Below are 16,174 nucleotides of genomic sequence, written 5' to 3' on the forward strand. Positions count from 1 at the left end.
CTACTTAACTGGTTTCTAACTGGTTTTCATTACAATAAAACATGTTAGAAAGTAATAGCAGGGGACTGGAACATTCTCTAAGCAATGTTGGCTACATTAGAGTTTGGAGGGTCCAGAAAGACATCATTTACCCCCCCCAAACATTTACCATCTTTGTCTTCTTGCTATTGGACTCAGTCCTGGATTAGGTAACATAGGTGTGTATCCAGATGAATGTATTAGTCATTTCCTCTATCCTTCTAACCTATCAATGAGTTACAAGGCATGAAGATTGTTGACATAAATCCCAGAACTATAAAGGATTGTAAGAGGTTATTTAATCCAGCTCACTGCTTCAGGCAGTTAAGATATTAAAATCTATATTTTTATAGATGGAAACAGCCAATGTCAGAGGAGTTAACTGATATACCCAATGTTGTGTGGCTAATTAATATCAGAACAGGGACTGAAATTGTGTAGCACCCTTGCTACCATATAACATCATCTTCATGAATATTATAACTGTTTATTGGAGAAAAGCAACTGGCCATGGCCTTACACAACTTTGAAATCTAAGGAAATGGGGGGAAAATTAAAACATATCAATAGCTGTATTCTCCAAAGAACTTAGCTCTCTATCTTTCTTCTTCCCACATTGTATAGTCTCTTAACTGAGTGCAGCACATCAGGGCAATGAGGAGAAGAAATACATTGTAATACAGCAGATTTGTACTAAAACTCTTGAGTTAGAAGCTTATGGCTTTGGGAGGTTTGTTTTTCTTACATAAATGAAATCATTACCTAAACAGCTTCTCTCTCTTTGTCTCTCTCTCCCTCTCTCACACACACGGTAAACCAGAAAGGAGATGAAAAAGCCAAGTAAACCAGGAAAAAAGAGTAACCATCAGCTGCGTACAGTTGTGCGCGGTGATGCCCTTATCATTGCATGACTAGTTTTTACATGGTTTTAGTCACTGTGTATTCACTGTTTTGTATGCTTCATCTTTTGTTTGGTCTTTTTTATATAGACCTTCCTGTGTATCTTCCTAGTTCATGTGGTTACCCTTTTATGGCCACATGGTATTTCATTATACTGTTTAATCATTCCCCAGTAATTAGGTCCTTTTTTAGCCTAATAAAAAAGCTCTAAGCATCTTGGCAGAAACGTTTCGTTCTTAGTTATTTGGGATGGGGGGCTATATTACTGACGTGGTGCTATCGTGGTTGAAAGATGTAATACATTAAACATTCTTCTTACATATTTTCAGCTTGTTTTCAAGGATTATACTATTTTATAACACTACTAGTACAATCTAAGGACATAGTTAATTCTCCAGCACCTCATCAGCATTTGGCTTTATCATTTTATCTGTTTATATTAATTTAATAAGTACGAAGTATTGCCCTGGCCGGTGTTGGTTGGGCGTTGTCCCATGTACCAAAGGGTTGCCAGTTTGATGCCTGGTCAGGGTGCATGGGGGAGGCAGCCGGTGGATGTTTATCTCTGCCTCCTCTCCCTTCCTCTCTCTCTAAAATCAATAAAGACATTAAAATATAAGTATGAAGTATTTCATACTTTTCTCTTTTTTTCCTAATTGTAAGAATAACACATCATTTTTGTAGAATGCTTAACAATATAGAAAAAGTAGAGCAATCCCACCACTGGAGATCAGTGCTTCTTCTATATGTGTCGTTTTACATAAATGAGGCCTTATTTTTTCTAAGAAGATTCTTGGAGAAGGAAATGTTTATCTCGCAGCACTCTGAGAATTTAAGGCCAGATTTTATCTACACCCTATGATACCCATGCATAGTTCAGCAAAGTCTTATTTTTCCTTAAAAGTTTTCCTTCCTCCACCCTTGACTGTGGAGGGATAAGAGTTTGCAGGAAGGTCAGAGTTGAAAGGTTTTGAAGGAAGTGGCTGAGAGAGGTAGGAGCCTCTCAGTAAATTAGTGTTGAAAATCAACTTTTAAAGAGAATTTTTTCTGAAAATAGGGGTACAGGGGACAGGAAATCCTACTTTTTACTTGACATTTGGGACCTAACTTATTTTATTTCTTTAAAAAAATTTTCCAGAGAAAAGAAATTCTGTGTACTACTGGCTAAAAGCCCCAAACTCTTATTCTGTTATTTGTACATGTTGATGTGTTTATGGATTCACAGAGAATATTTAAGGGGTGTTCACACTCAATAGAGTTACTACAGTCAGCTGACAGGAAGGAGGACATGTGGGGTGGGGTGAGGTCAAGCCATAGGAAATTCCAGAAAGTCTTAAAAGTATCTTATCTTTTCTCTCTTTTTTTAACAGATTATGATTAAGGCCCCCTCAAGCATCTGAAATAAAAAGGGCTGAAATGCAATCAAAATGTGTTCCAGAAGAGTGTTTTAGTATTAGAATTCCTGTGTGTTTTTTTCTTTCTGTGCTCCTCTAGTTCCTTGAGAAATATTGTAGGAAACCCCTCCTTCTTCCTGTACTTCAGATTAATACTTGTAAAATGAGGGTCATAACATTCATAGTAAATGCGTTTGAGATCTTGTTATTTTGGATATTTGAGTGGTTTGGAGGTGAAAAAGTGTTTAGAAAATGCTTAGTGCTTCACCTGGGATTTCATTAAAAGCCATCTCAAGCTATCTTCCTCCTCAGAGCCAGGGGCAGTGTAACTTTGATTTCCAAAGATGTTTCTCTCTTTTTCTCTAAGACCAAATAGCTTTGCATGTTCACTTTTTTAGTCCTTGAAAGAAGGTAATCAGAGTATTGATACTCTCATGAGCCAGAAGGCTCTTCTTTTTTTAAAAGGCTCTTTATTTAACCCAAAGGTTTAAATGAAAAGCTAGCAAAGATTGGAAATTTTATGCATCTAAAACCAAAAAAAGTCTCTGCCCTGCAGGGCTTATGTTCTGGTTCTAAATGGTCTTGCTCCCAATAACACCAGTGCAGAGTCTTCCCACGTGACTATAAGTACAGACAGAAAACTGAACTCTCCGCAGTTTGCGAATGTAACACATACTCTTTGAATTATACTTGAACTTTACCTTTGACAGGATGTAAATATTTGAAATACTGCTGTAGTGTTAAGAATGCAGAACCTGCCCGGCCGGGTGTGGCTCAGCTGTTGAACATCGACCTAGGATCCAGGAGATCAGGGTTTGATTCCTGTTCAGGGCACATGCCCGGGTTGCAGGCTCCATCTTCATTCTGGAGCGTGCAGGAGGCAGCTGATCAATAACTCTCTCATCATTGATATTTCTACCTCTCTCTCCCTCTCCCTCCCTCTCTCTGAAGTCAATAAAGATATATTTTTTAAAAAAGAATGCAGAACCTGTTCCCTTCCAGTTAATTTAAAAAAGTGTATTTCCAAGCTTTCTCTCTTTTTGAGCCCTGAAAATTCTAATTTTTATAGCGATCATCTTACAGAGCAGCAGTATTTGGGATAAATCTTTGGAATTTCCTTTACTTTGATTATCTGCAAATGAGAGAAGTTTTTAAAACAACAAAAAAATGTGGATGAGAGTATCCTGCCAAATTTATCTTTTCTCTTTGGCCAGTGATCTTCATTTTCAGATTAGGGGCTGCTCTGGAGCAAGAGTAGGTTGCATCATATGAGTCACATGGGCGTGATTAATGGTGCAGCTGACCTGAGTATAATGTCGAAAGGTTAGATTTGCTTCAGCTTATCTTGGTTTTTATTAAAAACAGACTCCATTTGTAATGTAAATAGCAAAGCTGACTGGAGATAAATTATGATAAATGTATATTGAATTTGCAAGAAACTATATTCTTTTTGGTATGGTACAGGCAAACCAATCCTTGGCTCTGACTTCTGAAGTGGTATGTTTTCTTTTTTCTTTTTCTTTTTTAATATATCTTTATTGATTTCAGAGAGAGGAAGGGAGAGGGAAAGAGAGATAGAAACATCGATAAAGAGAGTCATTGATCAACTGCCTCCTGCATGCCCCCTACTGGGGATTGAGCCCAAAACCCGGGCATGTGCCCTGACCTGGAATCGAACTGAGATCTCCTGGATCATAGGTCGATTCTCAACATCTGAGCCATGCCAGCTGGGCTGAAGTGGTATGTTTTCTATTGTGGGAGGTCGAGGGGGCAGGACTTAAAATAAGTGATAGTTCAGTCTTAAACTTTACTGTCGAGTTGATTAATCCACTGAATTTAGGTCTAATAGCTATTTACTAATGTTGAATTCAAAAGGGTACTAATACTAGATTTCAGTTATCTTTTCTACTTCATGTTATCTTGAAATGTAAATGATAGGACCTGTTTGAAGGCTCTCGTTACAATCCAAATAAACATGACATCTGTGTACTATGGGAAAAAAATATGTATCATTCACTTTTCTACTTTTTGAAAAAGGCATGGTCTCTGCCCTCAGTAAGCTTTCAGTCCAGCAGAGGAACACACAGCAGTTTGATAAGCATTGTCATGGAAGTGTAACCAGGTACTTTGGGTACTGGGGAAGGACTATGTAGATTTACGTAGGACTGGTAGGACAGACTTCGCAGAGGGAAAGTTGCTTAATCTACACTGAGTCTTGCAGGAACAAGCATTTGTTAGACAACAGAAGGATAAAACAGTAATCCAGGTAGCAGGGACTCATTTACAATATCATGAACCTCACAGCAGTTTGCTTTTCCTGGAGGGTAAAGGGTGAAGAAGACAATGTACCCATAGAGGGTAGGTAGGGCCCGATCTAGAACTGGTTGTCTGTGGCATACTAAGCACTTTAGATTTAATTCAAGGAGTAATCAGGAATCCTTAAAGAATTTTAAACAAGAGAATAACATGGTAACTTTGGGGATAACTACTTTGTATTACTTGGGATAATGGCAGCATCATAGAGACTTGATTGGAAGGTAGAAGAACCAATTAGAAAGGTAGTTGAGTTGTCCATCCAGGGCAGCAGCAGGGATAAGGTAGGAGCGGGAAGGGAAACAACAGATACTGCCATCAGGATTTGGCACTTTGGAGACACATGTCTTTGTCATCTGGGACATGAAGATTCCCCTCAATGACTGTTTAAATTATGAGGCTTTCTGGGTAAGCTGATTAGGTAGTGGTCATTAGAGAGCATAACCTAGATAGAGGTAGCTAATTTTTCTCTGGGCACCTGTGAATATGTAGTGCTTGATACTTATTTATTTTTGTTTGTTTATTTTTGTTAATCCTCACCAGAGGATATTTTTTCCATTGATTTTATTAGAGAGTGGAAGGGAGGAAAGAAGGAGGGGAGAAGAGAGAGAGAGAAACAAACATCGATGTGAGAGAGACACATCTATTGTTTGCTTCCTGAAAATGCCCCGACCAGGGCTGGGGATCAAACCTGCAACCCCAGGTACGTGCCCTTTACTGGGAATGGAACCCGTGACCCTCTAGTGTGCGGGCCGACACTCTAACCACTGAGCTATACTGGCCAAGGTGATACTTATAATACTAAAAATACATTCTGTGGAATATAAAAACAAATATAAAGTCTAATCTCTTCCGTATTTTATTTATAAAGGAGATTTGCAGTCCTCCTTTTTGAACATTGCATCAAGATTTCCCATCTTCTATGCAAAACTTATTTCTGGGTTTTGTTTTCCAAACAGATTCTTCGGGCCCAAAGCCGGAGTGCGGGTGGAAGGAGGATCTCTGAAAACAGCTACTCTCTGGATGATTTGGAAATAGGGCCAGGTAAGCAGAGAGTTCCATGTGCATGATGTTCTCTGGGAAGTACTCATTAGTAAACAGTACCTTTTGGCCACAAAGTCAATGCTTTTGAAGGAAGAGTGGCACAAATTAAAGGAAAATCTGTCTGTTAGATACTGTTACTGGAGAGATGCATGGATTGTCTTTCTCCGTTGCTAGTGGGAGTGAGGTATCCCTTTCCCCACCTGGTGCTGGGGGTCGGGTCCTTGTGATATCTTGAGAAAAAGAATTTTCCGAGACTGGTACGGGAGGATGAGTGACTTTTATTTGCCTGGAATTTATATCCTTGGGTTTCCAGTCCCATTTCCCTTAATCCAGTCCTGGAAGATGTGCAGCTGAGGTTCAGTAGAGCTAGAAGCAAAGCCAGTGCCCAAAGTTTCCTTTCCACATTGGAATTGGGTCCGGATTAACATCAAGCTAGTTGCAGTCCATCAGTCCATTGTGTGGGGTCCACATGGCTGTGGGCCATGTGGGCCAAGGCAGGAACACGAGAGTCCTGCAAGCCAGGAGTCAAGCACAGGCAAGCAAGAGGCAAGACTGCGAACCAAGAGAGTGAACTCCTTTGTTTAGGAGCTTAAGTATCTCAGATCTTCCGGAGGTTGCAGTAGCCACACTGTTCTGGCCAATGACCTGTTCCAGGTGTGACTGACAGACAAGTACCTTCCCTTTGTCACCCAGTCTTTACTGGGCATGTGTCTAAACTGCAGCTTCCTGGCAAAGCTGCACAAATGACTATAATATTTGTCCTTCCCTTTGCTCCTTTCTTGCTAATTAGCAACTAGGTTAAAATACAACAGTATCAATACAAGCCATTCCCAAATCTCATTGCTCTCCACAAATAGCTTCTCTGTATTTTTAATCCGTCCTTGTCAGTGGTAACCTGTGGTAAACATATGGTACCTTTGCAGGATTCCAAGGGAAGTACTTCCGACAATTTTGGCTCCTTAGTCATCTGAGGCTTGAGGGGCTCCCATGGATGGGCAGTATCCCCTACCAAGATTGGTTATCCTAAGCCCTGGCCAGATAGCTCAATTGGTTAGAGCGTCATCCTGAGACACTGAGGTTGTGGGCACATACAAGAATCAACCAATGAATGCACAAATAAGTGGAACAACAAATCGATGCCCCCCCAAATCAATAATAAAAAACACACAGATTGGTTATCTGCACTACCAACATTAACAAAACACCTTGAGGGTGGAATTATTATGTTTTGAATGGCATATAAGATACTGCACAAAAGAAAAGCAATAAATTAATAAACATAATAAAATCATCAGCCTCCTAATAATCAAAGAAATGCAAATAAGATGACATTGAGATCTAATTTTTTTCACATGTTAAATAAGCCAGAGTTTTAAAGTATACAATACTCAATTATGATAAAGGTTCTCCTTTTAATACTGGGAAAGTGAGTGAATATTACCATGTAAATGACAGTTATATTCCTGCTTTCCTTCTTTGTACTCTTAATAGAAGAAATTGATTCCATTAGATTACAATAGCCCCAAATTGATTCTCTCGAAACCACTGAAATCACATTTTATCTTCTAATAAAGCATGTTCTTGCATGCTTCCAGGTCAAGTGTCAACTTCTGCATTCAACTCGGAGAAAAGTGAGACTAGGCGAAATCTGGAGCTCCCTCGCCTGTCAGAAACCTCCATAAAGGATCGAATGGCCAAGTACCAGGCAGCTGTGTCCAAACAAAGCAGTTCCACCAACTATACAGTATGTGTTCTGCATCATCCATCCATCCATCCATCCATCCATCCATCCATCCATCCATCCATCCATCCATCCATCCAATGGTCACTGAGCACAGGAACTAGAAATGTCACCAGACCCTGACTTATGAGCCCTGGCTTCTTCTTTCTTCCCCCACCCCCATTTCCTTTTGACAGAGATCCTATTGTAGCTTTATTTTTCACCCTTACCATGTTCTATCCTGTCTCTGCTTTCCTAGACCTCACCCCACTCATTTTTGTGTGTGTGATGTTACCATTCAGTAATGTCATAGAGAGTTTTCCTGTCTCTTCTGCTTAATCTTGTTGTTGTTAAAGTAGTAGTATTTTATTAGTTTTAACAGAAACATCTATTTTATTTTTGTTTTTGAGGGAAGAAAGGGCAAATAGTGGAGAGAAATAGATATATTTGACATTAATATGGGGTGGGGTTTTTTGCAATTTTTTATTGATATATAATTTATATGACATAAAAATCACCATTTTAAAGTATATAATTCAGTAATTTTTAGTATATTCACAAGGTGGTGCAACCATCATCACTAATTCCAGAACATTTCCATCACTCCAAAAAGAGACCCCATGCCTGTGCAGTCACTCCCAATTCCCCTGTCAACCACTAATCTTTCTGTCTTAATGGACTTGCCTATTCCAGACATTTCTTATAAATGAAATTGTACAATATATGGCTTATTAATCTTTACTCCTTGTGATGTAATGATTTTCTAAAAAAATAGAATAGTAGATGAGAAAAGGGGAGAGAAATGACAAGATATGACATGCTTAGTAAGAACAAAAAATTAGGTCTTCTAAATAAAATGGAAGGTCTTTCTGCCCAGCTGGTGTGGCTCAGCAGTTGAGCTCCAGGAGATCGGGGTTCAATTCCCAGTCAGGGCACTTGCCCAGGTTGTGGGCTCAGTCCCCAGTAGGGGGCGTGCAGGAGGCAGCCGATCAATGACTCTCTCTCATCACTGATGTTTCTCTCTCTCTCTCCCCCCCTCACCCTTCCTCTCTCTGAAATCAGTAAAAACATATTTAAAACTAAAGTAATATAAAATAAAGTGGAAGATCTTTCCATTTTATACTTACCTAGGCTTAACCTGTGGGATGACACTATGGAACTGCTTAATTGAAGTTACCTTTTAAATGCATCTTATTCATATGTACACACACGCGTACACATACCTCTATATGTATCTTTCAAATGTTTGTTTCTTCTAAGATTTCAAATTACAAACCATTAATCTCTTGATGTCCTATTTTTTAACCAAGGTGGAAGACTAGTACTGAATTTTATTTCTTCCCAAGCAGTCTGAAACTGGTGCCTATTGGAAATTATAATGTGTATTTCAGCAGTAGGGCCTTCTTTTTCCCACATTACTAAGTGTGCCTTTTCCAGCAGCATTTATTGGTGGCCTAAGTCTCTGGGCAATGAATAATTTCATCTTGATTTTTCCCTGTAATTTTAAGAAGAGGTGTGTAAATCAGCAGTGAGTGTGAAAAATGAGCAAACTTAGACTTCTTTTGGAAGGCAGGTCAGGAGATACCCCAGATCGGTGAACTGTTCAGCTTTATTCCCTCGTGTTGCAGGATTTTGCTGCTTCTCAGGCCCTCCTGCTATAAACATTCTGACCAGGTGACTTCCTGAGTGGAAAAACCTGTTCGGTGACTTTTTTTTTTAACTCCATATACTTTCTGCAATGCAGTTCGCCATCTCTGAAAATTTTAAGAGTTGAAATGCTTTAGGAATTCTTGTAAAAAGTACATTTTATCTCATACCAAAAGAATTTCTCAGGCCCCTTACAGAGGATGGTTGTAACAAGGCATAAACTGTGGCAGTGATTCTGGAGGCTGGACTTTGAGATGGGATTAGGAATGATTGGTTGGGCTGTCGGTACGGTTGTCTTCCACAGTGCCCGCAGCCAGCTCCTCCCTGTAGAGGTACCTCCAGAATGTGTGCCTTAATCTGGAATTCCACACCTGATTAAGTCAGTCTCACTCACGCTCCCTTCATTGGCCCTATGGCCATAAATTATTTGTTTTCTCCCCAGGCCTAAAGAATCACAGAGAACAGAAAGGTACTAGATTACTAGCAGATTAACAGTAGGAAATGCCCATATTCATCTACCTCTATATTAATTTTGGGTCTAATAGATAAAGTTAATTTTAATATCTTGCCCCAAGTGTTCTTTGCAAGGGAAAAAAATTGATATGCTTATTCCTATGACATTATTAATGCCTGCTTTTTATGTTGAGGCTCTGTTATGAGAAGTAGAATAAGGTATGTCTTTAGTACAATGTATGAATTTATGCAAAAATATGTTTTTTGAAAGTCTCACTAAAAATAGGTTGTTTTATGGTATCATTAAATATAATTTGTTTTCATATGCATACATCATCCCTGTCTCTCTTTCCAGGCCGGGCATATATATATATATGGTCAGTATATTTTCTTAATTATTGGCACTTGGCATCTCCTTTCCCTGCTCCAGAATGGTCTTTTCTGATAAAACTCACAAGCTTTGCATTCCCACAAGCTCTGCTGCTAGAAGAGTGAATCACAAGAACATTGTATGCTGGGGGTGGTCTGTGTGTGTGTCTGTGTTGGTGTGTCTGTAATCTAATGAGCATCTGGTTTTAGACTAGTGTACAAATATTTAACTCTAAGGTATGTGTCCACAAAGCTGCTTTTGTCATTTCACAGATCAATGGGTTTTGCTTGTGAGAATTAGGGGATTGATTTTATCTGAGGCCTTTTAAAAGAATTTTTTTTTCCACATTCCAAGTTTACTTAATAGATGTGCTATGAAGAAAATATAATAGGGAGAATTTATTTTATTTTATTATTTTGAGAATTTTTTAAAATTTCACAGACTATTTTTACTTTCTAGAATGAATTGAGAGCAAATGGCAGTGAAATCAAAATTCATAAGTTGGAGCAAAAGGAGAATGTGCCCCCAGGTCCTGAGGTCTGTATCTCCCATCAGGATGGAGAAAAGGTGGGTTGAAAAGTCTGATGTCCAGTTGCCAAGGAAGCATGTGTTCTAAATTAGATGCTTAAAATTAGAAACCACTCTAACTCTGGGCTGTGGAGTGTCTGGGAATTTGGTAACAGCTGCCAGGACAGATTGTTGTTTTTGCAGGTCACATAATTTCAGTTGGGGAGCTCTGCAACTTATAGCTGACCAAATAATGAACCTTCACTGGAAAATTCTTTCGCTCAGCAAATGCTCAGAGGGTGTAGAGCTAAAGCGATTTTTTGAAACTATGTTTTGATTAGAAATATTATCTTCAAAGTATCTGTATATTATTAATTTAACTCATTTTATGCAAGAAAATTTTATTCTTTCATTCAAAGTATTTTGAAAGCTAGGCACTCTGCTAAGCATAGGAAATGCTAAGCTTAAAAACCAAGTATGAACATACCATCCCATGTGGTCTTTATCTGCAAGGGAGCTAACAATAGAAGGGAGGCGAGTAACAGGTTGGCCATCATAAAGCAGTGTGACCAGTGCTGTGAGAGGTGCTATTCAGGGCCATGGAAGCTGAGACTAAGGACACTTGCCCTGACTTCCTCAAGAAGGTGATGTCTGAGCCAAGTCCTGAAAAATGTGTGGAAATAGGCCAAGTGAATAAGGAGAACTTTGAGTGAAAACAAGAGAAGGGTATTCCAGACATAACAGAGATTTGGAAGTCGGAGATCTAAACCAAGATGATTTGGCTGGAACAGGAGGTGAATACAAGCAATGGTGAGAGACAGGTGGAGGGAGAGGGCCAGAGTGGGTCTTGAGAAGCTTTGTATGCTACCCTTAAGAGTTTGGATGTAGTCCTGCAGTGGTGGAAAGCCAGGGTAAGATTTTTAAGCAAATGAGATTTGTATTGTTTGGGCTTATTGTTAGATGAATGACTTAGTTGGAGTAAGTGACAATATGACTGTCAGGTGAATTTATCATTTTCTCTTCCAATCCATTACCAATCTCTTTGGTCTTTTGGTCAATGTGATAATCAAATGTTAAGTTAGATGAGGAGAAAGAGCTTTTAAATCTATTACAGTGATTAATCTTAGGAGAAAAACCATTGTTTCTGTTATACGTATTGACACCTTGAAGCCATTCTCCCAAAAGACGAAGAGATAATTAAAAATTGGTTAAGAGCAATAGTTCTCAAACTTGTGTCACTCTAACAGACTTTAAAATTTTTTCTGTATTAACACTGACAGGAACTCATGAGATACACTACACACTTGGTTGGATCAAAGCAGGCACACAGAAGAATGCTCTCAGATTAATGACTACACAAGTTGAATCATAGACTAGAACAGGAAAAAAATTTAGAAAAATTAAATCACTTTACTTTACAAAAACATCACAAATAGATGTTGAAATAACAAGACAAAATACTTGGCAGTAATGTTTCATAATCACAAAATTACCAAATAAATTACATACATCTTTGCAACAGTGGGCTCAGGCATCAGTGGCATAGGTCACATGTCGTGTATCAAGTGAGTTCTCTCATTAGACTGTCTGGGTTTCCCATTTTTTAAGTGGAAGATTATGTCTTAAGAATAACGAAGTAAATATGGTTGGGATTTTTCCTTATATCTTATAAAAAAGATACTTAGGGGGAAAATATTCCTAGTATTGAAATCCCCCAATGTACCCTAGGAGCATAGTTTGAGAAATGATCCTCTGAAAAAACTGCTTGGGTTGTCCCTGTATCTAATTTCATGTTTTCTTCTTGATTGAATTCGTGCTGATTTGAAACTTGAACTCTGAGCTGAACTGGAGGATCAGAACATTTTAATTATAGCCTAAAAAAGCATCAGTGTAACTGAATCATGAATTGGGGAGTGGGCGGGAAGAAAGGTGTTAAAGATAGGGTACCGTCTTTAAGCACACACTGCAGGTTCATAAGCACTTGGCTGCCCTAAAATTCATAAACTTTTTCAGAGCCTCAGCTGTCCTTTTGGCTGTTTGCCTAGCTTTTGTTAACCAATACCTAAGATCTGTTTGAACTTCGATTTGTTACAAAAGGACATTAATACTAGGACAAACTTGCCTCAAATAGACTATTTTGTAAAGGTATTGTTCTTCCCTTTCTCCTCTTGTGAATGAACTTGTACTTTCCTTTAATGAAATGTTTGAGCAGAATCTCACGTGCTCTCTCTTGGCTGTTCCTGCAGTGAAGTCATCTGGGTTGGACACGTGCAATGATGTCATGATTGGCATTAGCTTTACCCTTTAGGTTCAAGGTGACCAAATTAGAGGTGAGAGAACATCCTGGGATGGATGCACCTACTAATTAGCAAGAATTGAAGAGCTTTTTATGGCCATGCACAACTTTCAGAAATTTTATTTCGTATCATTAAATGAAATAATGCATGTAAGGTGATCATTTCAGTAATCACAGTAAAGACTCAGTAAATATCAGCTGTTATTATACTGGTTCATTTTGTACTGTGTCAGAATTCCTGTAATGAAAAGAGAGTGGTGGGGGAAAAATATTCAGGTGCAGTCAGGCAACAACTTAATCTCCAATATTTTATCTAAATTTATTCAGTACATTAGACAGCCTGATATAAACTCTCAGCATCACTCATAAGAAATCCCTGACATCTAAGTGAAAAAATTATTGCATGAAGAGTGTACATTCGGTCCCTACTCACCCCTCATTATTTGAGTGTGGAGAAAGATACCAGGAAGGCCTAGGGGCCAGTAGAAAGGAGAGAGAAAGCTAGTGGAAGGTTCTTTATTTAAATTTGATGGTTTCTGCGGAAAATATACACCTATACATAAGATCTGCCATCTGTTAAACACTGCTATTTTGGGACGGATTAAAAAGGGAAACCAACCTTGAAGGTAATACTGGAGGTTGGCTTTAGATACATTTGTTTTATAGCTATCAGAAAGTCTTCTGTACTAGTAAGCTTGTTTCAGTAGAATGTATTTGGTTGGAAAATAAGAATAGTTTCTATATGTAAGGACTTTATTTTGCCTTGGAGCGAGTTATGGTTATGTGAGTTAGGGTTTATGGTGAGGGGCTTTGTTCTCCCCGATAGAGGGTTTGTTTGCTGCTCCCTCGCCTTTTTTATTTTATGAGAATTAAAAGATATGGTTTAGAAGTTCTGTTATAAAGGGAGATGATGCACAGTTTTGGCAGCGGAGTGCAGTCTGTTTCTGGCCTTACTCTGTAATTGAGAGGCATGTTAATATCCTCATAAAAGACATTGTGCTGCCTCTTGTTTAAATGCTCAGCTGTTCTGGGGCCCGTTATTTCCCCCAGGCAGCCAGTGACTGACTGGAGTCAGCAGGTTTCTATGGCATTAACAGCAGTTTGTTCATTTATTTTTAATGTGATTCTTAATCCCACCGCTCTTTTTTTGTAGGTTTCTGCAACTGAGAATAGCCTGGCAGTCCGTTCCACCCCTGCTGAAGCGGACTTCCGTAAGCATTCGTTCTTAGATCTGGAGGGTGGCCCCCTTGCTGTCAGTGCCGATCAGATCTTTCGCTTGGTTTTAAGGACTGATGCTCAAATACCCTTCCCACATTTCATGGCTAGGGAGAGGTTAAATTCAATTATATTAATGCGGGGCAACCTGAACACTTTTGGTGCTTCTTTCATTGAACTTATCCTACGTTTTGTACCAAATCTTTTCAGGTTTAAAGCTGTAAAAACTAATTTTGAAGTTTCATTTTAATAAAAGGTTAGCCAAGGATTTCATTAACTTACAGGGATAAAGAGTTGGTATTTGAGTAACCTATTGAAAATATCTTTCCCTACTTGTCTGAATGTGTACATAGTCCATCCGCTACCAGACTCTAGAGATTTTTCTGTTGATGTTGAATGTCATCACCTATTCATCCTATTTGGGAGTGGTTTTGAGTCTTCCTGCTCCCAAAGATAAAAACCTCTGGTTTTTTCCTTTACTCTATCCACTTTGATTCCGTTTCTCAGTGTTTTATATATATTAGTTGGATTTCTCCCTTCTCCCTGGTTAATTAGTTTATTAGACCCTGAAAACTCAGCAACTAAAGTAGAGCTAAACAAATCTCTAGTAAACCCTACCTTAAAAATTCAGAGAGGAACTTTTGCTGCTTGAATCTAAGAATATTCCTTTTGCAATCATTTTTCTTGGACTAGAACTTTTTCTGGCCCTGGTCAGTGTGGCTCAGTTGGCTGGGCACCTTCCTGTGCACCAGAAGGCTGCCAGTTTGATTCCCACTCAGGGCACATGCCTGGGCTGTGGGCTGGAACCCCAGTGGGGGGGGGGGGTGCAGGAGGCAGCCAATCGATGTTTCAATCTTACAATGATGTTTCTCTCTCTCCTTCCCTCTCTCTAAATATCAATAAAAAATCCTAAAAATAAAAAGAAAAGAAAGACATTTTTTTCTGAATTTTGACTAGGCATGCAAAACATTTTTTGAAAAATAGGCTTTAATCTTTTAGTACTTTGTTAACTCTAGACTATAAGGAATTATTTTATGTTTCCTTAGTAGCTGTGTAAATGACTTTTCTATGCCTCTTCCGAGTTTTCCACACGATGAATGTATTGGCAGGAAATTAACTTATGCAGGTGATACCACAGTGATTATGAAAAGAATTTCATCCCATAATCTTTGTCCATGGATATCTGCTATAGGACTGACCAAAAAGACTGTCAATTTCTCTCTCTCCTTCTCTCTCTCATACGTGTTATGAATTTCTGCTCTCAAGCACCCCAGAAGGAGTTACGGGGAGTGCTAACTACCAAAAAGTCATCAAAGTCTAAAACAGCCTTTAAAAATGACAAAAGTTCCTTGGCCGGTGTGGCTTAGTTGGGCATTGTCCCATGCACCAAAAGGTTGCTGGTTTGATTCCCAGTCAGGGTTTCAGGCTCTATCCCCGCAAGGGGGCATGCAAGAGGCAGCCAATGTCTCACTCTCACGTCAATGTTTCTCTTCCTCTTTCTCTAAAAAAATAAAATAAAATAATCTTTTTTTAATCAATGACAAAAGCTACAGGGCAGAAAGTGCCTTATATAGGGCGGTTTGAATTCTTGCTGTTTGTGACAAAGGGTGAGAAAGCCTCCTGGCTGAGAACCTGATTTGTGAGAGAACCTAAGAGCGTAGCTTTTCGTATTAGACTCTTCCGCAGTAGAAAAGCAGTGTTTTTCCTGGTGGCGTAAGGACCTGTTATTAGTGAAGGCACCTAAACTTGGCTTTGGGGAGGAACCTTTTCTGAGACTTCCCATGAGGTATTAAAAAATGTCTTCCTTTCGTAACTCAAGCAGGTAACTCCCAGGTTAAGAGTGAGATCCAGCAACCTGTCCATCCCAAGCCACTAAGTTCAGATTCCAGAGCCTCCAGCCTTTCTGAAAGTTCTCCTCTCAAAGCAGTAAAGGTATGATGGCAATTTCTCTCTGAGCCTTTAGACGCTGGAGTTCATTGCGCCTCTATCATTATGTTCATTATAACCCGTTTTTGCTTTCCTAGGGATAAAAATACCAAATAAGGACACACTTAAGGCCAGTCACTTTTCCTGGAAGTCTCGCTGCTTCTGCTCAGATGGTTGGGTCTGGATGGGGGTGCGCAGGCCTACTGGTAGTAGCATTCAGTTTGAAATCTGGAAAACTCATAAAAGTTTTAAAAAAAACCTAAAGTGAAAGAAAATAACCTGATTTTTTTAAAGTCCAAGTCCATAAATCTGTGAATGGGTAAAAGCTCACAAAGTGGGAAACATGAGAAATCCGTTAAACTAAAATCAGC

General features: G+C 39.0%; 1 protein-coding gene across 2 annotated transcripts in view; it reads left to right on the plus strand.

Annotated features, from left to right (window-relative positions):
• The window catches only part of LIMA1 (LIM domain and actin binding 1), a 76,222-nt gene that overhangs the window by 49,247 nt on the left and 10,801 nt on the right, over positions 1 to 16,174 (plus strand). The window contains exons 5-9 of one of the 2 annotated variants that reach the window (XM_016201267.2): positions 5,585 to 5,669; positions 7,265 to 7,413; positions 10,319 to 10,426; positions 13,816 to 13,873; positions 15,700 to 15,809. In XM_016201267.2, coding sequence (XP_016056753.1) covers positions 5,585 to 5,669; positions 7,265 to 7,413; positions 10,319 to 10,426; positions 13,816 to 13,873; positions 15,700 to 15,809 — 510 coding nt within the window. Of the gene's footprint in view, positions 1 to 5,584; positions 5,670 to 7,264; positions 7,414 to 10,318; positions 10,427 to 13,815; positions 13,874 to 15,696; positions 15,810 to 16,174 lie in introns of both variants that reach the window. The other variant, XM_016201266.2, reaches the window with a different exon arrangement.

This window comes from Miniopterus natalensis, chromosome 2 (assembly GCF_054644295.1).
Source record: "Miniopterus natalensis isolate mMinNat1 chromosome 2, mMinNat1.hap1, whole genome shotgun sequence".
NCBI lineage: Eukaryota > Metazoa > Chordata > Mammalia > Chiroptera > Miniopteridae > Miniopterus > Miniopterus natalensis.